Below are 23,895 nucleotides of genomic sequence, written 5' to 3'. Positions count from 1 at the left end.
CTGCTCCTCACACTGCCCCGCCAGCAGGCAGGCTGGGGGGCACAAGAATCTGGGAGGGGACACAGCCGGGACAGCTGACACCAACTGACCAAAGTGATATTCCATGCCATGTAACGTCATGCTCAGCATAGAAAGCTGGGGAAAAAGAAGGAAGGGGGAATACGTTCAGAGTGATGGCATTTGTCTTCCCAAGTAACCATTATGCGTGATGGAGCCCTGCTTTCTTGGAGATGGCTGAACACCTGCCTGCCCATGGGAAGTGGTGAACGAATTCCTTGCTTTGCTTGCATGCATGGCTTTTGCTTTACCTATTAAACTGTCTTTAGCTCAATCCACGAGGTTTTTTTTCTCTCTTTTACTCTTCCAATTCTCTCCCCCATCCAAGCTGGGGGAAGAGGGCGAGCGGCTGAGTGGTTCTAGCTGCTGGCTGAGGTTAAACCACAACAGAAAGCCACTAAATTCCACAGAAGAGCCACTTACACCCTACTGTAAGAAACACAAATCAATTGAACCCAAGTTCTAAATTCTTTTTTTTTTTTTGCACCCATGTCACCATAAACAAGACCCAAAAGGTTTTGTTTCTCTTTTATTTTTATCAAGACCACTGCAATACAATGACCTTTTTATTCAAAGGACCACCTGCTAAACAGGCAGCTCTTTAAACTTCAATTCCCTTGAAAGAGTAACTAAGAACTCTCTGTGCCTCTGAGCATCCTTTCCTGTAGGATGGATGTCAGTCTCCACTAGCACGACCAGTAAAGCTAATAAACTGCCTTAATTCATTCCCTGGAAGTTATATGGAGGAATACAACAATATAAGCATTCACCATTTAAAAAAAAAAAAAAGTAAAGTATGAATTATTTAAAAACATTTACGATTATGAAGGCGGAGAAAATGGATCATATATAATGGAAGAATTATTTGTCTCTTATTCATTTGACCAAAGGTCCTTCTAACCAAACATAGGCTGTGGAGACAACAGGTATTATTCAAGGGAACTAATGGGACAAAAAAAGCCAATTAAAGGTTTCAAATAAAATCTCCAGTCAAAAGATACTTTCTATGCTAAAACATACGATTTGAATTACTAACAGGAACAGTCTCTCATCTTAAACTGATTTTCAGAAAAGGGATTGTGATTAAAGAAACATAATATTTTTTCTGAATAACAGCTATTTAGTTTGATGTACAAGAACTACGATAAAAAAGAACCACAGCAAAAAAAAATAAACCCAAACACCAAGTTTTTGGCAGTTTTTCATCTGATTGGACAAAAATAACCCAGTAATACTAGATTATAAATGTTTTGAATTATACTGAGTCAAATATGTGACTAAGAGAAAAGTACACTGAACAACACAAAGCATTTTAGGCATTTACTCTGGAGCTCTTTACTGAACCCACAGGGTCTCTACACACACATAATTTTTTTCTTATACACTGAATATCTGAATTGCCCTATTCCTCTTTTAGTTCTGTGTACACTTGAGAAAAGTAGTGAAAAATGAAACTTTCTAACTTGTATTTCTTCGATTGTCAAAGAGGGCAGGAAAAACTCCCATGTGTTTTTCCTGGAATTGAGTTATTAAGAATACCACTGTGTAACAGCAACCATATATTAAAAAAAAACTGATGACATATGAAAGGAATTCACGTTTCAGTTTTGTATATCTTTGGGAATATTAATGAGTAATCTACATTACTACTAAATATATTAAACAATATTTCTCAAGTTAAGCCCATTTTCTTGACATCTTCTATGCTACCTGCTAGCCTGCTGCTCTACTGAAATAAAATGCTTCGCAAAAATCAGATGGAATATTAACAGCTTCATTCTCTTTGACGCATATGGAATGTTTGGCAATTATTATGATGCTAACATAGATTGACAACATGCAAAATAATTGTTGGCTCGGTTTGGGTTTTTGTGGGGTTTTTTCCACAAATATAAAGCATCTTTACATAAAAGTAAGAGAGTTCAACAACGGCAAAACTGCTGTTTCGCATTTCCAGGACTGTTGGAACTGTCATGATATTAATATACAAAATAAACTCTTAATTTTTAGGCTAATTATTTGTAAGGAGCTTTGAGATCTTTTAATGGGAGCTATAAAAATGTATTGGTATATTAAATGTTTTTCACCAACCTTAACAAGAGCTGCTAATAAGCGCATTACTTTACAGATAAAGAAACTAAAGTACAGAGAGAATACTGGATTTGTTTCTGATCACAATAATATGTCTGTGTCATACCAGAGTCAGAACTGAGTATAGACTACAACTGTTGAACAGGAATCACTAGGTCGCTAAGACGACTCTTCCTTTTTTCCTAGAAATCTATTGCGTACAAAAATACTGTAGCAGAAACACCATTTTGCAAAGCAATGCAACTTGAATCGTGACTGTTCAACAGCCGAAGGCTGTCTTTAAAAAAGCGCAACTATGAGAAGTAAAGCCAGTAGGTGATCTCTACAGAGCAAATGAGATTGAAAAAAGGAGATTTTGACTACAGCTTCTGTAATCTAGAAAAATCTGTTTTACCTTTGATCTCTCAGTCTCTGAAACCGATACACCTCAGATTTTCATTTTTTTTTTAAATTGACTCCTGTCTCATTCATAAGAGCATCAATTTTGTTAGTGAGAAAAAATACATACTGCATGTGCTTGATCAAGGGCATATGCTTTAATCAAGAATTTTTCCGGGCATTTAGTCAGGAGTTCAGCACACCTAAGTCAAAGCAAGCTCTCTTAATATATAAGACGACAAAGGGCTCTGACAACAGCAATATTTTTTATATCCTCCCCAGGTAGCTGACTAGGCAAAAGCTGTTTGAGGAGTTGCAGTAAGAGAGTGACTTCAGACACAGTATTACACAATAGCACATGACCAGAGAGACAAAATGTAAAGAACTGTGGGGGAAAAAAAAAAAAAAAAGGCATAAGGCACTCAGGCCACCCTACTCAGCTTCGAGAAATAACAGTTCATAAATCTATTACAAAAGAAGGAAATACAGAAGTTGAGCCCTTCACTGTAACCCAAACCCAATGCCAGTACAGAGCTAGTATACTCCTCCTCTCCCCAGTGCCTGAAAACTTGCCCTAAAATATTTATATCAACCCCACTTTAGATAAAGGATCATCTAAATTTTACAGATCCAGATACAGTTGGCAGTTTCTCATTCAATCACACCACTGGGTTAGAAAATATCTCTATGGCACCCCTTTACATTTCCTTCTTCCATTTTAACAAGCCAAGTGGTTTCAGGCTTTCTCTCCAAGTTCATTTGCTTAGTACTTCAGTCAGCTGCTGCAAAACAGCTCTTGTACTGCCTGCTGTCTTCTATTCACCTCTTTTCCTTCTTTTCCCCATAAAGTAAGCCTTACTCTGCTGCACGAAGAAAGGAATGAACCCCCTCACAGGGACCCTATGGTAATGGCTACAACCTAAGAGTTGGTGGGTGATACACTGACAGAACCCACCTACTCCACTCAGGAGGCTGCACAGGATTGAAAAGCTGACCTTGGCCAGTATTTTCTTTTGGCTTTCAAGTTGGCCTTATCATAGACTCTATTCCATAGCAACAGAAATCGAAGAGGGAAAAACATAATGTCTTCAAGGGCCCATAAAATATTCCAAACTCCTGGATTTCGATGGCTCCAGTCAACTTACAGAACTATTCCCATATCTAGACTGACATCATACATGATGCTGGTAGACCAATAAAAATGCTCTTTAATTAACTTCCACCAGAAACACCAGAGAAAAAACGAAGGAAATGCAACTTCCTCACAGATTAGCATCTGATGCTTTGAAATCAAGGGAACTCCTCTGCACCCAAGTATTTTAGAATGGCCTAAGGAAAAGTCAATTCCTACCCCCCCGATTCTTTCTATATCCTGAAACTTTTTCATAGACAACTTAAAAAACAAACAAGCAAACCCAAAAATCAGTATATCAACTCTTTACCAGTGATCACGTCACAAGATCTATTTAATTCTATTTTCCCCAAATATTCTTAAAATGTTTTGAAACTTTTTCAAGTTATTGAAAATTTGTTCTTAAAGTTCCAAAATATTTTCTTATTAAACTATTTTCTTTTCTTATTAAATGGGACCATACCGACATCACAAAATGCAACCTTCAGAAACTGAAGTGCCACCCAAAAAAACCCAATGCCCACCTGCCAAAAATCCTCAAAAGTAGACAGTTTTCTCTATCAAAAAGAAAAAAAATATGCTCGCAATATAAAAACATCATTAGGAAGTAGCAAGCAGATATTATACTTAAAAGACTTCTCTAGACACGTACACTGGAGTAACCAGTGACTGAACTAGAATTTCCATTCTGTAAGAAACTTGTATCTTTTAGCATTTATTTTATAACAAAACGAGTAGACGTGTTGAAGCATCAACATGTTTAGCTATGTAAAACATTCCCAAAACATTCAATTCACAAATATACAAATATTTTGTTTACATACATCATATTTTTAAACAGAACACTGTGGTATTCCAGAATCAAAACATTTAAATTTATTTGACATTTAACTACATCTGCTGTATGAGCTGTACGAAGATCCAGGCGTGCAAACCTTCACTATGTGCTGTCCCCTGTAACTGTAACATATATCTCATAAGATGATTTAGCTGTACAGATTCCACAGATTAGTCAGAAAGAAAACATTTTGTACAGACAAAGCATCCACAGAGAAACCTAATCTATAAGAACACCGGGTTAGAAGACTTAGGATCTGTGAGACAGAGCCATTCTAAAGATGCCTTGTTGAATCAGCTAGAAATTACATTTCTATTTTCTTGCTAGATAACCATAAGAGAATCTCAATAGAGAAAACATGACGGAAGATTCCATGGTACTTCTACTGACACCAATAAACCCCTAGTATGCTATAGTGGAAGAGCACCAGACCGTCAACAAGTCCTTTATACCAAAGTGCTGACAAAATGGCAATATAAAACTCACAAAAGAAATAGAAAAATCTTATTCACCTTTCCAGATCAAATGATGCCCACAGAACTAACACACCCTTTTCTCAAAAACAAGCTAACCAAAAAAATTTACCACATTCATGTTTTAAAAATCAAATTAAAAAAAAGTATTTCCACTAAAATCGTTATCCTTTCCATCCTTCACTGCCTCCTCCATTAGAAGAGAAAAACAAAAAAACGTGCTGGAAAGCTTAATGAAGCTCACTAAAAGTTCTGTTTCTATACATTTTGTAAGGAAGAACTCAAAAGGCTGTAACTATTGTCAGGGTAGACTGCTATAAAATAGGTCACCAATAATTATAAACTGCACCTAACTGTATTAGAAAAACTTTTAAATAAATCATTCCTTTAGAACATAAGCAAGATATATCTTCTTTCTTTACTTCACACTACGTACTCACATCACCTCCACTTCTCTAGGACCGATGAAAGAATAAAACAAAAGCCAAAAGTTGGATGTTTCTCTTCACGAATAGTACTTGTATGAGTAAAATTATCAGAATTTGACATTAAACGAATTCTTAGGTATTTTTTAAGCATCTAATTACTCCATCATATATCTGCACACACAATATGGGATTATGTCTTTAAAAGAGATTCATACCAGTAAATTAGAAAACAGAGATTTAAAAACCCTACGTCACTTATTTCCATATTAATTTTGAAAACTCAAGTATCATTTATAATCAAAACGTTATTTAACAGTATATGGCAAGAAATTTACCAGATGTTGACTAATTTAATACTTCAGTTATTTACAAACATGAGTGCAGTATTTTGCAAACAACTATTTTCTCAAACATCTCAGTTTCTTGGGTTCTGGTTTTGTCTTTAGAATTGTATTTTTAATTATAAAGTTAGGGAAAAATATTGTATTTCAGTTGTAGACTAAATGGCAGCTACCAAAAAAAGCTGAGATCATGATGAAAATGGGACTTTTTTTCCCCTATTACAACTTGCTGCTTTTCTGAAAAAACAATGACATGATGCTTACTACTGTTTTACTGATTAATATCTACATTTAGCATAAATGCACATAACAGCTATTTTACAATCTCCAGTGATTTTCAGTCTCCATCAATACATTTCATTCTTTGCATTAAGCAATATGTGCTTAAGTCTAACTCAAAAAAGTCAAATCAAATCCTTACAAACACTCTTAAACTTACATCGACTTACACCCAAGATTTATTTTGACATAAAAAGAAAAAAAGCTGTATCTTCCAGATGAAAAAATATATTTTTTTTTTCAAATGGAGACCTTCAATCACTTCAATACACTTTAACTTAAGTCCCACTACTAGAAGCAGGGCCAGTATCAGCTAACGATACGCATCTAACTGGATATTAATCAATGCCTAATATAAATATATATTCACACGCCAAAGAAATGCAGTTTTAAGTAGCTGCAGAAACCAAAGAGGCTGCAACAGAAAGGAAAAAAAATGCCCTATACCATCTACTTACTAGCATGCTTATCTGCAAGCATTATAAGGCTGTTGGAAATATCTCTTCGCCTGTAAAAACACACCACTTTTGCTTCCACATTTCCATTGGCAGTCTACAAAAGAAAGATAAATCAAGTCAGAATGTATACTTCCTCAGCTGAGTAATACAAATTAAATGCCCTCTGCTTGCAGTTTTCCCTCATATTAGTAGTTTTCACATGATCAGTCAGGCTGAAATCAACAGAACTACTCAAATAAGTCAAAACTTCCTGACACGGGCCAACATCAATTTCAGATCAGGTGACAGTATTGATTATAAGTATGTAGTGCTAAGAATTTTTATATTATGCAGCTGTTTAGAGATGTAATGCCAGTATCACGTTAACATAAGAATCCTTAAGAAATATTAGAAGCTTACGAACATTTCATCACAACCCAGCTTTAGACATAAATGAGTACTTCAAAGTACTACAGCATTTTTCCTGGATATTTAATATTTCGGTTATATTTAATATAACATAGTTTCTTTGAAAATTCGCTGCAGCTCTTGAGATAAAAAAAGCTATTTAGTTCACAATTGTTTTCATGACTCGTTACAGGGATCATGCTCTTTAGCCTGACAATGTAAAGAATCTACTAGTATTTGAAGAACTGTAACCTCTCTCTTGTTATGAAAAGTACATTAGTTCATTACTTTGAGTTACTTATTTAAAATTCAAGATGTGGCACTGGAGAGTATCATACTTTAATTAAAGTTTCTTACCAAAAAGAAAAGAAAGCGTCTTATCTCTGGTAAAATGATAACCAAAGCATTTCATTACACATTTCCATAACATCTCCGTGTTTGCTCAATGCCTTTAACACATGAAAGCACTTAATGCGCAATTAAGATATCTGGACTATATCCTCAAAACTGTCTTTAAAAAAAAAAAATAAAAAATCAATACATGACTGCTCTACCATCCACGAGCAAGATTAAATTATAGCAATGCAGTTTGAAGATAATAAACATTACATTCAGAACATGATTGGAATCACTTCAATTACTGTAAATAAAAAACATTCTTCTCCGATAAAAGTCCAAAACGATTTGCCATGCAGAAGCTCAGTGCATGTTGTGTTGGACAGCACTAACAGGTAATGTCATTGATGCGAACAAAAACGTTCGCAGGTCACTGATTTTTTTAATTTACTTTCTAACCACAGGGGGAAAAAAAAAAATCTTTATCATTATTTACCTCACGATAGGCATTTTGATCATTAACTTTTGACATATGTATCAGTAAGTTTTAACACTGCTTTATGCAATAGCAAAAATATGGCACGCTAAAAATAAAAATCCCACACCATTCTTCATAGTACAATAACGAAGAAAAGTAATCACGCTTTCCCCAAAATGACACTCTGAAAAGCCTCCAGTCTTTATAAAAATACACTCAGGATAGACAGAGAATTCAGTCTCTATTTCTATTCAAAAGCCCATCCTTCATTCACAGCTGCCAATAAGCAGAGCAATAAACAGCCACAAAAGTCACATGTTATGTTACTTGACCACTGCAAAGTCTCACTGATACCTACTAGCTCTTTACACATACATCCAAAAGCAGGCACATTACATGATCATTCCAGATGGATTCACAGTGTCATCACCATACAGAGAATTAAATTCATTCATTTCCTCAAGCACTCAAAGGATTTGTTAGGAAGTTTTTAAAGCAGAGGACTTCTGTTCACCAGGAATGATGAACTGTGCGTTTCCTTAGGTAACAGGGCAGAATTGCAGGACATCACACAGCAAGATTTCAGTAACTGAAGTATACACAATATACATAGCAAATCTCAAGAAAGCAAAAAAAACTCAACAAAACAACAACAAACAAAAAAGAAAACCAGAAAATTCTACCACAATACAAATCTTATGGGATGGAAATAACTTTTTTTTTTTTTTTTTTTTTTTTTTTAAGAAGTGCACTGACTGTTTCAAAGGTCAAGCAAAAATCTTAAGATACTTGTGTACCTTGTTAAGTTCTTCAATTCTCCTAATGAGATACGGATTGCTGGAAGAATTTTCAAAATAAACATAATCTGCAAAGAAAAAAGGAAAGATATTGAAATACCAAAAAATAATATGTAAAAGCCTGTCATTATTAGCGCAAAAATTTTCTTCTAAATCTGGAACCTGTAAAAAGCTGAGATTTTTTAACAAATGTTACAGCAGTCAAGTATTTCTATGCTGAGATTTAACACGATTTGTTCCTAAATTCTGGTTATAACTGCACTACATGTGCTTCAACAATCATGCTGAAATAAAGTTAAATGCCTTGTGTTGGAGCTTACGTTGTAATTCAGTAATCCACACACTTCATAAATCTTGATATAAAAGCAGCCGTTTCTCACAATCGATGAGGGAAGATTTAAGAATCACATGCTTTAGTGAGTTTCTATATTATGGTGATAAATATTTCTGTAAGATATGCTACCTCACATTTATTATCAGGTGGGGTGGTAGTACAGGTGTCCAAATGAGCAATGTACATTTTACTGTACTTGCTTTTCTTGTCATCTCTGCTCAGTAACATGCAAACTATATTAAGCAGTAATAGGCATGAGGTTAGTGAGGTTCTTCCAGGGAAAACTGTCTTATAACATCATTACTACAAAAACATTTTCATAAAGTGTATGGAAGTTTACTCATATCCTGAAAGCTGCTCCCACGTAACATACAAGGAATTGACATGCAGCACATTTCCTTCAATAGTTTTCTCAAAATTTGTTTTCATCAAATGAAAACGTACCCATCAAATGCTAACCACACTTTGCATTTGATATTTGACTTCTGCACCATGCAAACTTTACTTTAAAAAAAAATTGGGTGGGGGGACCATAATGATGTATAAAACTCCTCTGCAATGCTTTCACACTAGATTACAATGAAACAGAACCTCAGGTAGCCCATTTAGCTCGAAAGAACGAACACCATCTCTGGATATTTTTCACAATTGCTTATTAAGATTACAACGAAAAAACTGAGAACTGATGACCTAAGAAGCAAAACCTCCCCAGATTTCAACAGCCCTGCCCAGAGAAGGATTACTTTCATGAGTAAAGGCTGATGGGATTACAATCTAAACGCCCTAATGAAGGAGGATGCAGATGGACGATCTGTGGATGTATCAGCATTATCTCTAGACAGAGGCAGAAAAAGAGTCAAACTGACCACCGCCACCCCTCATTTCCTCGCGTCTTCCCTCTCACCTCAGGCTGCTGAGGAGAGAGGAGGAGGAGGAGGAGGAAGGCCATTTTTGAGCACCAAGTACTTGAAAAACCGAACTTGAGCGGTGCACCTGAGCCACGGCACCAGGAGCACAGCCATATTCGCTCCCACGGGCAGGGGAGCGGAAAGTTACCGGTGTCTGTTTCGCCAGGCAGGGGGTGGGAAGAGTAACGCTGGCCGCGGTTTGTTTTGTTTTGTTTTACCGCCGATGTGTCCCCCCACCCCCCGCTTTCCTCCGGTGCCAAAGCAGTCACTGCAGTATCACTGCACTCCGCCGGGGTCACGTCGGTAAAGCAGGCAAGCTGAAAGAAATCCCACCCCCCCCCCGGGTACAGAGCCGGATTTATTGTTTAACCCCAGAAAGGAAGGCAGGGAGAAACGCCGCCGTTAACGGGAGGGAACCGGGGGAGGGGGAATGGCAGGGAGGGAAGCGCCGCCGGGCGCCCCTCGGGGCGGGCGCCGGCTGCCCGGGCCCGACAGGCCGCAGGGGCGGCTACACTGTGCCGTGCCGAGGCAGGCCCCCGGCCCGCGGACGCTCGGCCCCGGTAGGCCGCCCCTCGCTCGCCTCGCAACCGGGCCAGCCTGCCGCGCTGCTGCGCCGGGGCCAGGAGGCCCCTTCGCCGCTCGCCGGGGAAGGAGGCGAGGCGCGAAGGGAGGCCGTGCCCGGCCCGCGGTGAGGGGGGCAGGCAACCGGCGGCGCCGCTCCCCTCCTTCCCCACGGAGGGCGGCGCTGCCCTTCTCCTCCTCGGCGGTGGGGGCCGGCCTCCCACCCGGCGCGCAGGGCTGGCGGGGGAGGAACCTGCGTCCTCCCCCTCCGCCCCGCGGAGGGCCCAGCGGACCCTTCGCCGGGGTCTGCTGCCGCCTCCCGCCGGCCGACCGGGCCTGGCCGCCCCGCTGGGGACCATGGCGGTTGCCGCGGCAGGCGAAGGGGTCCGGAGCGCCTCTCTTCACCCCGGCGCGGTGCGCGCCACCCGCGGCTCGGGGTGGATCCCCCCGGGCAGGCCCCGTCCCTGCTGCCGGGCGCAGGGGCCCCCGGAGCCGGGCCGGGCACTACCCCGTCCCCACATACCTCCCACTCGGTACATGTTGGCCGCCATGTCTGCGCTCTCCGCCCTCCTCCTCCTCCTGCGGCCGCCGCCTCTGCCGGGCCAGGCTGGGCAAGGAGGGAGCGGCTCCCGCGGCCCCCCCGCCCCACGCTCGCCCCCACCCTGCGCCACCCCTCCCCGCCCGGGCACAGGACACAGCGCCGCGCCTCACGGGGCCGCCGCCGTCGCCGCGGCCGTTTCCGGAGCCACCCGGCGGGGAAAGGGTTAAACAACCGCCCCCCACCGCTTCCCTCCCTCCCTCCGCGCACCGGCCCCGGGGCGGGTCGGAGGCAGGGGGCCCGGTCGCAGGTGGGGCGGCCCGAGGCGGGGCGGGCGTTCCCGGCGGAGGCGGGGGGGGTGCCCGGCAGCCCCGGCCGGTGCTTTACCTCCCAGCGGGGGCTGCCCGCCCTCTCCCGGAGTCCGCCACGTTTCGCGGGTTCCCGCCGCTTTGTCCCCAAACTCGGGAGCCCGGCGCTGCCTTGGATGAAACGGGCGGCCGCGTCTTCCACCTCCCCTCCGGCCCCCCCCACCTCTTCCCCCGGCGCCGCTTTGTCCCCTGCACCCGAGGGCTCTCCCTCACCTCCCCCCAGGAAACTCCTAGTAATAATCGAGAAAAAGTTTCTCCCGCGTGTGTGTGTGTGCGTGTGTCTGCGCACGGCGTCTGCTGGCGATGGATTTGGCGGCTCCTTTGCCGGGAGCGGGCGGGAAGGGAGAGCCCTGCCCGCCGCCGGCAAGGAATTGGGGGGCAGCCCGGGGGCGGGGGTGGCTCCAAGCCCTCCGGAGGAGCCAGCCTGAACGCAGGAGAAAGCAGCTACGGCAGGGTAAAGATAAGCCTAGCAGCTTGTCTAGGAGTCAGGAAGTTCTGAAGGAGGTGCTTACAAATCATCCTGGCGAGAGGCATGCCTCAAAAAGCCATCAATATTGATGTAAGGCAAAGCCATTTCCCCGCCTTGATAGAAAATTCACAGCCTCACAAGCAATCCATGCGCTTTACAAACCAATTGATCCTGCCGCGGGACGCTTCCTCGGGAGAGGAACGCTTTTTATCATTTTCTTGCAAGGAAGATGATGATTTATTATTTGCTTCATGTCCTGGATTTTTCGTGCGTGTAGCTTGAGCGTTACCCAAGCTAACATTTCACTTCAGCCCGAGCTGCGGGGAAACGCGTTGATTAGAAGGAGGATGAGCGTCCCTGGTGTTTCAAATGATCATATCCCTCTTCCCTTTCCCCCTTTAAGTGAATCTGGGACTATTAGGTTTTACGATTTCTTCTACTTTTAGGGCGCTTTTAATTTCCCGAGTGAGTACTTTGTGTCAAACAGGCAACTGAGTACCAAATTCCTGAAATACGCGAAGCTGGCATACGATGCAGTGATTTAGTCATCAACACATTCATGCATTGAAAGAAAAAATAGGAAATCTTCCTCTATTTTGTCTCCCGACAGGAACATCTGCAGGACCTGAAAAGAAAGTCTGCAGAAACTCCTTGGGAAGTAGCAGCTCAATCCAGCTGTTTTTTTCTAGAGGCACAATACCACCTCCTTAGCAGAGACCCACATTCAAATAGCTAGAAGTTAAATGGTGTGTTATTTCTACTCTTGTGGTTTACTGCTTGGTAAATGAAACGGTTTAAACTTTCAAGGCAAGAGAACAGTTAAGTCAAATAGTTGGCTTGTCGCAATTATTATCAATTAAACAAAATGCCTCTGAGCTCTTTTCCTCAGCTTAAGTCTGCACTGTGATATTAGAGGAATTTCCCACACTTTGAAGCTTACAGCGTACCTTCATCCAGTAAGGAGTGGATTTCGACAGAAGCAGACCCTCGCTTCCATCATCTGAAGGCATGGCCTATGGAAAAGGCAGGCAACTCCTGAAGATACAGAATTCACCTCTCAAAAACATGAGTGAGCAGCCCAGGAAGCCCACAGTCCCAGCCTACCCTTTCAGGTTGACAGCCTGAAAACAGTAAAAAAAAAAAAAACAAAACAAACCCACCACCCTTTATTTACAGTTGCCCAACTAAGGCATGCACCACAGATGAGATAAAGAATGACGTTATATACCTTAGTACTGAACCACTGGGCCTTATAATTCACACTAACACAGTTTGTGCAGCCACAGACAGCACAACCTGATACTGTACAGTGTCACGCTGCTGTATTTACATAGTTTGAAGTCACTGCTGCAAGCTGAGGGAGGTAGTGGGCACAACTAGTTGTAGTTGCGTACCAAGTTCCAGGACTGGCAGTATGTTTTGCTTTGGTGTAATGTATACACACGTCTGGATATGGTTTGTTTTCTGTGCTATCTCAGTGCATGGAATGGGAAAAATTAAAATTATGTAAACATCTTCATTTTTCTAGATTAAATAAAACGTAAACCTCTTGTTTCAACCACAACATAGTTGTGAGGGGAAAAAAAAAAATCCGATAAGAGCTTTGTCTTAATCTGGTAAGTGAACTGTATTCAGCTACAGACAGAGATTCCTTGTGTTTGGGGAAAAAAAAAAAAAAAACCAACAAAAAAAACCAAACCACACATTTCTGTGGCAACTTCGAAGTTGCGGAGTAGATTATTCCTGTTAGACTCACAGATTACCTGAGAACTTCATTTCACAACTTTTTTTTTTTGCTGTGCCATCCTGAGCAGCCCATCATTCCTCCTCACGCTTTTCCAAAACAAATAGCCAAGAAGAAGAATAGAGAGAGCATAAAGGATCATTTTAAAACAGACCAGTTCCCTGGTTCAGGGTCACCCACTGCCCCCACGGTGAGCTAGATCGGCAGTACGGAAGGAGCTGGAGATGAGGCACCGAGAGCAGGGCTGCCTGAGGACCTTTCATGGTATTACCAATATGGCACCTATTGACTTGTCCAGGCTGCACCCGCTTTATTGGCTTTTTCACTTTAGCATCATCAGATGTATCTAAATTATGTATGTTAAATACCCATTAAGCTGACTGGAGCCATACAATTTTCTTACTGTATTTAAAAAAAAAAAGCAACGATGAAATAGAGTTTTTTCATTAGGGATAATAAAAAAAGTTTCACTTTTTCTTCATAGGCAATTTAAGGCTTTTTTCTTATGTGTGGAATTGGTTGGACAAAGGGAATGAGAATGTGCTATCAGGGAATTTTACTTCTGAATTTTCATTTTTAATTGCCTATAGCTTTTCAGAGCCCAAATGTTTTGTTCAGCCAGTGGCAGAACCCTGGCTGTCCACATGAGGTGAGAGGTTTTATGACAAATCCTCAAGGATTCTTGCATCAGACACAAAAACTCCTCACCATCGATGCTCTTTTCCTGCTATTGGAGAGCCAGGATGAAAGTTACAAAAAGCTCTGACAACCTTATCACCCCAGAAAGTGACAGAATAAGGGAACTTCCCATGCAGCTGTTGTGCAATGTCCTGGTTTGTGTCCAGCGAACTTGGTTTCAAAGGTTCCAGCCTGGCATCTTCTCTAGGTAGTAAAAGCCTGAATCTAACAAAAAATAAAAACCACCCCAAAAAAACACTGCCAGAAAAAAAAAATCAAACAAGCCACACAAACTGACTCAAAGACACCAGTACTGAAGACAAATCTTCCCAAATTACTTGCTTAAGGATTAAACTGACAGTTTAGAGGTCCAAAGTAAGATATATTGATAGAAGTGTTTACAGAATACTTTGGGATCTTCCAGGTAGAAACATCATACTGAAATCAACGAAAGCATCGGAGAAGAGAGTTGCTTGAGCCTTAATAAAAGGTGCTCAGCTCCTTGTAGAGCTTTCATGGAGACTCACTCTCCTGCTGATGCAACGGAAAGAAAAAGGCATTTAGACTTTTCCATCCTTGGGCCACACTTGCAGGACCTGCCTAACTCAAAGGGGCTGAGCCTAGACTTTCTTTTTGGCACGGGTAATCTGGAAGCACGGGAAACATTCAGCAGTTCAAGTTTATGAGTTTGCACCAAGGGAACGTGGCTCCCCTGTTAGTAAAACTTTGCTACAATGCATACGCAGGCTGCATGCACGTAACCCATGCAAAGAGTTAAAAAAATACAAGTGATCAGTTCTTATCAGCCTAAACTCCTACTTACACTGAGAGTAATTCACTGCCACAGAGAACTTCAGTAGTTCGTGGACTTGTCCTGTGGCTCAAAAAATAATACATAGTCTGTACAAAGTCACTTTCATCTACTGTGACCAAACACGCCGGCTAATACAGCTGCACACCAATTGGACTGGCTTACAGGCAGTTAAAAAAGTACATGCATTTGTTGTTTTTCACACTAATGCAAAGATACACCGTAGCTTGCAAAAACCTCATCAATGAATTTGTAGCAGAACCAGAACTCTTATTGATGTCACTTCGTCAATACAGAAAAACATTTTTCCATGTCAATACTCATGATTATGTTTATTAAAACCTTAGCTAATTTCCATTTTGTAACAGACATTGTGTGAGATTTTTTTTTTAAATTTCATTTACAGGAGTATGAAATTCAATGTTTATTATCGTAAGAAATAGAAAATTTTAGCTGCCTCTATTGAAACGGAAGCTAGGTGCAATCTGCAATAGATGCTTCCGTATCAACTTCTTTACAAATCAGAAAAAAAAATCCCAACCCTCTCACAAGAGAAAATCATCTTCTCTTGGCATCAGAAATAACATTGGCTTTTTTATTGACTCTGTGAGTCAGATGTCTCGAGAGACTCTTAGCTAAATATGTCACTATTTTCATAAAATCTGATTTAAACAATAGCTTAAAGTTAATTGCTGAATTATCAGTAGTCTGCAGATTTAGATGTTCAATCTAAGTCTTAAAGTTGTAAGAATGCCACTAAATCAATGTGAAGAGAAAAACGGTGCTTATGGCTGGCAACAAGTTACTATTTGAGCAGGTAGTGAAAAAGAGATATTTGGTAATGTTTTTTTCAGTAAGTATCACACTGTTATATAGATAGATGCTATAGCCTACCATGTGGCACTGCTTTGACACCATACATAATTTCATTTCCCATAAATCGTATAATTGAATTAAGGTCTTTTTTTGTGCAAAATAAGTCAGATCTGTATACACCTGTCTTCTTGTTCTGACTGAATTTGCTTTAAAGAAAACCATTCTATTGCAAACAGAAATAATGCTACAGGCTTGATGGGAGAGGGGGAAGGAGGGATGGTAAAGCAGGGTTTATTGTTAATCTACTACTGAAGATTACGTATGCAAGAAATGCATTTCTTTCAGTCCACATAGTTTTTGATCATAATCTCAGTAACAGAGTAAAGATCATATTTTCTAATCAGATTTAAAAAAAAACAAAAAAAAGAAAGAAAATCTGCCCATCTAGACCTTTGTTGTAGCTACCAATTATTTTGCAGTTCTTGCCTAATGGCAAAAACCCCCTATAGCTTTAGGATTCAGGTTTGCACCCCATTGTTTGCCAGTTTTAGAGAAGACTTCGGTTGACATCTTGCTCCTGTTAAAAGTCAATGTGAGTTTCGTGGTTGACTCCAGTAGGACTAAGATGAGATCATTATATACCTTCGTTATCTTTGAGGTAAGGGAGGTTGTGAATCAGAGCAGTTGGAAGCACGCTGGCGTGTTGCACAGATCTACAGCACTCTTAAATGAAACCATTTTGGTCTTGAACACAGTAATGCTAGCTAGACATTAAACACACCACACTGGATTTACTCTTTATCTGTCCCTTTCTCCCAACTGATCTATTTTTCGTGCTAAACACCTGCTAAAAAGCTGTCAAAGGTGCTTAATGACACATATTTAAGCAAAGTACAGTACATTCAGCTGAGCGGAATTAATGTAAGTCAAGGACTTAGCATCTGTTCAGTTCAGTTTTTCTGGGGATTGAATGATTGCAGGCAAGCAACACCAAAGCGCAACGTATCGATCAAATGTACCCTCAGCGCTTCTTTATCAGGTGAGCCTCTCACTATTCTTTAACCTCTGCAACTAGACGCTTTCCCAGCTTGGGTCTTGGTTCCAGCTAGGGATGGAAACCTGTAAAATGTGGATACCTGAGATAAAGTCTGCAAGTATCTGAGTTTTAATATTCTACAATATTGCCTAGAATAACAAGGAATATTTTATGTGCTTACTAACAAGTTGTTTTATCATTTATATTTCAATATAAACAAAAAATGCAGGGTGAATCAGCTGCCTTCTCCTTATGAGGCTCCACTGGGAGACAAGAGTACAGCATATAGCTGAGACTAACAAACACATACACAGAGCCAAAACTGAATGTTTCCATTCCCCTGTCTTCCTCAAAGCTATCCAACCAACTACTCTGAACTAGGGAATTGGCAATGAGGAGAACTGCTAGGGAAAAAAAAACAAATTCTTGCTCTTCAGGAAGAATATGACTAAAGAAGTGTCTTTTAAAATATGCTCTTTGAAATAACTTAAGATTCCTTGATCCAGTGGCTCTCCCACACAACTCAGAAAATATTTCATGGTCCACGGAAAGAAGGAATGAGTCTTGGGCTCCGTGCATACAGTGTGCTTGTTTGCCTGTTCCTCTAAAGACAAGAAAAAGCTATACTGGAATAACCCCCTTTCATAGTTACAGCTATGTTCCCTTTAGGGTTCTGTAAAAGTTTTTAAACTAATGCATATCAACAGCAATGGGGGCGGGTGGGGAAGAAAACCCAAAAAACCCAAAACCCACATACACAACCAAAAAACCCCCAAACTAGGCAGCAAGTTATTCAGGGCTATTTTCACTGAAGCCAGTTCCTGAATTTCACCAGAATAACAACCAGCAGCCAGGGCAAAGTACAAACATCTGTGTAGGTAAAATGTCCAGAAGACATCAGAGAGCAAATAAGCACCGCTCATGCTGCTAAATCACATACGCTCCGAGACAGAAGGGGCCTGCTCATGCATGTTTCTCAGATCTGCTTCCAGAAGTTCTGGTCTTCTTTCCAAATGAAGACTCGTATCCCTGTGAGGACTGGCTGCGTCTGTGAATAAGCAGCGATCAACATCCCAACCCACCCATGTAGGTCTCAGTTCTAACAGGTGCCCAATGCCATCTGCTCTCATGAACACCAACTGGAAAATACATAATGTACAACACAGGCAAAGACCCTCCAGCTTCACAGTGCTGGAGAGTACTATGTAAGTTCTCGTGATAATTATCCATAACATCAGTTCCTTACAGACTTCTCCATGAAAACAGCTGAAAACAGTACGCTGTGATAGGGAGGGGGGAAATTGCGATAAAAATATTCTAGCCATAGCGACTGTCAAGCCTTTCAGAATATGAATTTTTTAATGAATATTTTAAGAAGATTTCATGTTTTGATTGGTTTCCTCTTTGGTAGTTGCCCAACATTTCGGGCTGAGGAAGGTTATTTACGGTTGTTTGATTAATATTTTCTTCTGAACATGAGTCATTGTGTATGTGGCTATCGACCTTTTCTGTTTAGAAAAGAAAATAACAAATGATTGAATACAGTGCGGTGACCCGTTGTGATGGGAGAAGCAGGAGGAGGTGGTGTTTGGGCAGGGGCACGGTGCTGCCTTCTACAGGGTGGCATCTGGATGCCACGGAGTTTACACTACTTAATCTGACATTTTACCTTAGCTCTTTAGCAAGCTTAATACGGTTTATAAAGCATAAAATATGTTAAGTCTATGTTAGTTCTACCTTTAAGACTTGAAGAGGTACACTGCTTAATAGCAATCATGACTTGAGAGGTGACCAGTTCATTTTTAAAGGCCTTTTACAGTTTTCCTCATACATCAAAATGTAAAAACAAAAGTATCAACTTGTAGTTTTAAGCCTCTCTCTCTTTTTATGGGATGAACTCTGCTGCTGAGCCGCTTTCTTATTCACCTACAGATTTCTATGCTGGAAGTATCACAAGGACAGAAAACAATATTTGCTGCTGTATTAGTTCTTAACAAATTCAAATAAATTCTGAACGCGGTGCACAGTTCAAGACATACATTGTTCAGGGGTGAGCTGTTCCCTACAAACACTGGGAAACCCCATTACACTTTCATCAAAACTATTTCCCCACCAGAGAGGACAGAAGTAACTACAGTTCCTCACAATCTTTCTGGAATTCTGTATTAAACCGAAGTACTCGCTTTCTGTTGGAGTCTGCTGTTCTGAACAGCAAAAGGTAACGCTGCTATTTCAGCCACACCAGTCCTGCGGTCCCCTCCAAGTGCAAAACTTTGAGGCACACAGAATCCATCATGTCACCATTCATAATTCTAAAGTTTTCTCCATCACTATTTCCATTACCAGCCTCTGTTCCAAGGTTTATAACTTGGCAGTAAAAGTTCATGCTAGGCTGAAGTTTTTCCTGTGAGGTTTAAGGAACCCGGGAGCTATTTTCTTTTTTTTTTTTTTAACTATGAAATTATTTCTGCAGTTGTAGGAGACAGAGAGGATTTTATGTCAACAAAACAGGCAAAGAATCTAATGGCCACAAACAGTTGTGCCAAGCAATTTGTCTATGAGAAATAATTTTTCTGTTATTCAGAATATCTGCCTCTTGTGCCAGTTGACCTAAATGGTCACAGTTTCTGCAATGCAGATTCCTTTCAATGGAATTTATTATCTACATGGTAAAAATTCCTTAAATACAGCAAATGTGGGAATACTAGGCAGACCATCATTATTGGCAAATAAAATAATACCTTTTCATTGCTTACAGAGACTCAGAAATACAGGGACACGATTAACTCTCAGTCACACCACTGTAAATTCAGAATAACTCTATTGATACTACTGAGTTAATCCACAGGAATTGCAGTCTTGGGGAACGCAAGAGCACTTGGTTACGTGATTACAAAATTCAGCATTAGATTGAATCTTCAAGGTCCAACCCCACTGAAAGGATGACTGCGCATCTACCTGCTCCGCTCCCAGTATGGACGGACCACCCCATGCCTCAGGTTGGTAACTGTTCTGCCTCCAGACCTCCCTGGTGTGCTGGGAGGAGGAATATTGGTGCACCTCAGTAGGTTCCCTCCCACAAAGCTGCCAAGAAGCATGTGGTCAGGAATCACAGCTCCACAAGCTGGTCTTCCTCTCTGCTTTCCAGGACTGCTCCTCTGGCCACAACAGAAATGTAAGAGGCTGTAAAAATCAGCTGTATGAGTAGGCAATCTGGTTACATATTGGGATGAGTATTTTTCACATTCCATGAAGTCACAGAAATGTTGAACTTGAGAGACAAGGAGACTGTAAGGAATATTTTCCAAATAATCTCTGGAAATAGTAAGAGAGCGTATCAGGCTCTGGCACACCCCTAATTTTTGCTGGGACTCAGGCCACAGCAACTGTACGCATATTTGAATGGGTGACCACAGCCCAGGCTGAGTGGGGAATCACAGAACGGTAGGGTTGGAAGGGACCTCTGGAGATCATCTAGTCCAAACCCCCTGCAAGAGCAGGGTCACCTTAAAGCAGGTTGCACAGGAACGCGTCCAGGCAGGTTTTGAATGTCTCCAGAGATGGAGACTCCCCCACCTCTCTGGGCAGCCTGTTCCAGGGCTCTGCCACCCTCAAAGTAAAGAAGTTCCTCCTCATGTTTAGGTGGAACTTCCTGTGCTCAAGTTTGTACCCATTACCTCTTGTCCTGTCCCCGGGCACCACTGAAAAGAGCCTGGCCCCATCCTCCTGACACCCACCCTTTAAGTATTTACAAGTGTTGATGAGGTCCCCCCTCAGCTGTCTTTTTTTCCATACTAAAAAAACCCAAATCCCTCAGCCTTTCTTCATGAGAGAGGTGTTCCAGTCCCCTAATCATCTTGGTAGCCCTTTGCTGTACCCTCTCCAGCAGTTCCCTGTCCTTCTTGAACCAGAGAGCCCACTCACCATCCTCTTGAAAGAGACAGAAAATTCTTTGGACTAAGAATCATAGAATGTCGGACAAGAATATGTCCGACCCCATAGAATGTTGGGTTGGAAGGGACCTTTAAAAGTCATCTAGTCAAAGAAAAGAGAGAGCGGATGAATGCATGACTTCTTGAGTAGGACACTCAAAAGTAGGGCTCCCAGTATGGCTCCTAGAAAACAGAAGCACAGGCCGAAAGAGTTGGGGCTGTTCAGCCTGGAGAAGAGAAGGCTCCGGGGAGACCTTCTGGCAGCCTTCCAGTACCTAAAGGGGGCCTGCAGGAGACATGAGGAGGGACCCTTTATCAGGGAGTGTAATGATAGGATAAGGGGTAACAGTTTTAAACTGAAAGAGGGGAAGTTTAGATTAGGTATTAGGAAGAAATTACTGTGAGGGTGGTAAGACACTGGAACAGGTTGCCCAGGGAAGCTGTGGCTGCCCCATCCCTGGAAGTGTTCAAGGCCAGGCTGGATGGGGCTTTGAGCAGCCTGGTCTAGTGGGAGGTGTCCCTGCCCATGGCAGGGGGTTGGAACTAGATGATCTTTAAGGTCCCTTCTAACCCCAACCATTCTATGATTCTGTCATTTCAGTGCCATGTTTTAATCAGTACTTGGGGTTGGGGTTTTGTGGTTCATTTTGGGGGCTCTTTTGGTTTTGTTTTGGGTTTTTTGTTTGTTTTTTTTTTTAAAAAGCTTGTTTTCCCCATTCTTCTCTTTTGAAGAAAACATAATTTTTAATATATGAATCACAAAAAGTGTTAGGTAGAAGACACAGAAAACCAGTGATATAATTAATTCAGTGATGAATTAAAGACAGATCTCAGAATTAAAGATATAACTATAGGAGGAAAGAAATCAAACAAACAAGGCACTGCAAACATGAGATGTCTGTTCCCAGGTTGAAGTTTGTTTGGCAGCACAAATGTTTAAACAGATGAAATTTCTAAAAAAGAGAGAAGAAAGACACACACATTTAAACCTGCTGAAGGAAAAACGTGTCGATGATCTGATAACAATGCTCTTCAGAAAATTAAGGAAGCAACACGATCATAAGGTTATGTTTTGTGGTCTTCAGCATGAGACTACAACACAAAATACAGACAAATAAATAAAAATAATAATAAAAGTCCAAGCCCCCAAAAGAAGCTTCTCCAGCTGAATGCTGCAGTCTATGGGCAGAGACTTTCTGCTACGGGTAGGAGCCTTTACAAAACAAGTTTCTGTGATTGTTACTGTATTTTCCCACCTGTGAGAAGCAGGGTACTATCGTATTCATTGAAGCGCAACACAACACAGCGTGTCTCATTAAACGATGTTAAGCTTTTCTAAAGAGACATGTACAAATTTCTTCTATGATTTCAAGATTACTGACGTCTCCTGCCTTGTTTGTGCAATAGTTTAAAAAAAAAAAAACAAACAAAACCCAAACCCCCATAGATCACAGGAAAACATGACTTAGAATCTGAGATGAGCAACCTACTTTATTCTGGCTCTCGCTGTTGAAAGGCACATCTATAAACTTGCCTGGGCAGCTTAACACGCAAAGACCCAGTTGTACTGAAAATTTACCAAAGATCTCTATCAGAATAAATTTGCATAGCTCTACAGACGGCATTAATAATTTGTTTGTTAGCCAGCATTTGCAGGAAAGATCTGGTTTGTCATAAATATTGGGAAATTTGGGTTTTCTGCTGTATAGCAGGCTGTTCTAACTTGGTGGCAAAGTTGTGCCAAAGTCACTCCAGCCTTGGCAGTGCTGTTCCACAGTTTATCACAACGAGAAGTGGGGAAATTAGGGGATGTCTAAATTGCTAGCATCGGTTGATTAGCTTTACATCCTGTGGTACATCAGTAGCTGAGTCAGAGAGGTAGTGGCCATTACAGCCACGCAGGTGGCCCTCTTGCTGTTTGCATTTCAGCACGACGCAACTGTTGGAGCTCAGCAAGTCCACCAGCAGCACTTTCTAACACACCCCACGATGGCAAAGGAATTTCCAACTGCAATTTCACTATGGATTTGGCACACATTGTAGAGAGACACCACTGGCGAATGACTCCTCTAAATCCCACACCTCCCTCCCCCAGGCGAATGTGGGGAGTCCGTTTTCCCCTCCTGCAAGTAGCAGGAAAAGAACAATTAGTGAACACAGTGCAGCTTTACAAGAAGTGACTCGGGAACTGTGACTTTAGTGACACTTGACTTACTTAGAGCATGGGGGCAGGTAGGCAGGATCTGCAGTTGCCAGCAGAGAAACAAAAGTGTGTTGAAATAAAAAAAAAAAGAAAGTGTTATAAAAAATATCATTAAATCAGTAATTGAACAAAAGGAAGCTGTGGTAACTTATACCAGACCACAACACAGCATAAAAACTGTACACAAATGTATATTTTTTTTTACAGTGTGAAAGAAAGAAAAATGTTTTCTCATGCAGTTGTTTAATCTCAAGAACCAGATTCTCAGATATTTTGTTAAGAGGTGATCAATCTACTGGATCATTCTGGTGGATTTTGTTGCAAGTATTTGTACCTGATCCAGGCCGTTAGCGGTTACAGCTTCAAGTCATCACTGAAAAATACCATCATGAGGAATGTTATACCTTTGTAAAATGAAGGCGGAGAAAGACCCATTCTGGCTATAAGAGACATTTCTAGCTGTTTAACGGAGACAATGGTGTGATCACTTTAACTTCTAATTCCACGACACAACCTGATCTCTTGTGTGATTTAGGAAGGAATGATTTAATTAATGTAAGGGATGAGAAGTTGCTGCTCCTGGAAGCACATACCAACTTGCGGCAGTGGCACAGCAGTGAACTCGGGGAACATCTATGTAACTTGCTTAGATGTTGACGGCAATTAAGCAGGCACCTGGGGAGAGCTGTATATAATTGCTTACATGGAACCCAGTTTAACATAACCCTTTTTGCTAGAAGCCAGTGTCCTCTCCAATATATTGCAGATAAGTTACAGGGAGTACTGAGGGATCTTTAGCTTATTTCTGCACAGCCACGAAAAGCCAGCTGCCATTTAACATCCTGCGCGGTAAATTCAGGCTGGAGCAGCTTTATTGGCTTCCCTGTACTGGTAATGGAGGTATGCTCCAGTTGTTCCTGAAGCTCCGATAATGCAAAGGTTTTAACACCTCGTTGCACTGCAGAACCACTATTGCCTGTGTCCTGAGAAAGGCTAGGAGCACGCCACACTCTCCAGCGCTGCC

General features: G+C 41.4%; 1 protein-coding gene across 8 annotated transcripts in view; it reads right to left on the bottom strand.

The window, feature by feature from the left end:
• Positions 1-23,895, bottom strand: part of MTA3 (metastasis associated 1 family member 3) — a 157,091-nt gene that overhangs the window by 128,076 nt on the left and 5,120 nt on the right. For 4 of the 8 annotated variants that reach the window (XM_074579559.1, XM_074579560.1, XM_074579564.1 and 1 more), the window contains 2 exons: positions 8,474-8,541; positions 6,476-6,569 (listed from right to left, as the gene is read on the bottom strand). In XM_074579559.1, coding sequence (XP_074435660.1) covers positions 6,476-6,569; positions 8,474-8,541 — 162 coding nt within the window. Of the gene's footprint in view, positions 1-6,475; positions 6,570-8,473; positions 8,542-9,711; positions 9,834-10,799; positions 10,943-11,201; positions 11,336-23,895 lie in introns of those variants that run through there. The other 4 variants (XM_074579562.1, XM_074579563.1, XM_074579565.1 and 1 more) reach the window with 3 other exon arrangements.

This window comes from Larus michahellis, chromosome 3 (genome assembly GCF_964199755.1).
Source record: "Larus michahellis chromosome 3, bLarMic1.1, whole genome shotgun sequence".
In the NCBI taxonomy this organism is placed as follows: Eukaryota; Metazoa; Chordata; class Aves; order Charadriiformes; family Laridae; genus Larus; species Larus michahellis.
Note: the sequence above shows the minus strand (reverse complement) of the source record. Positions and strands in the feature narration are given on the sequence as shown.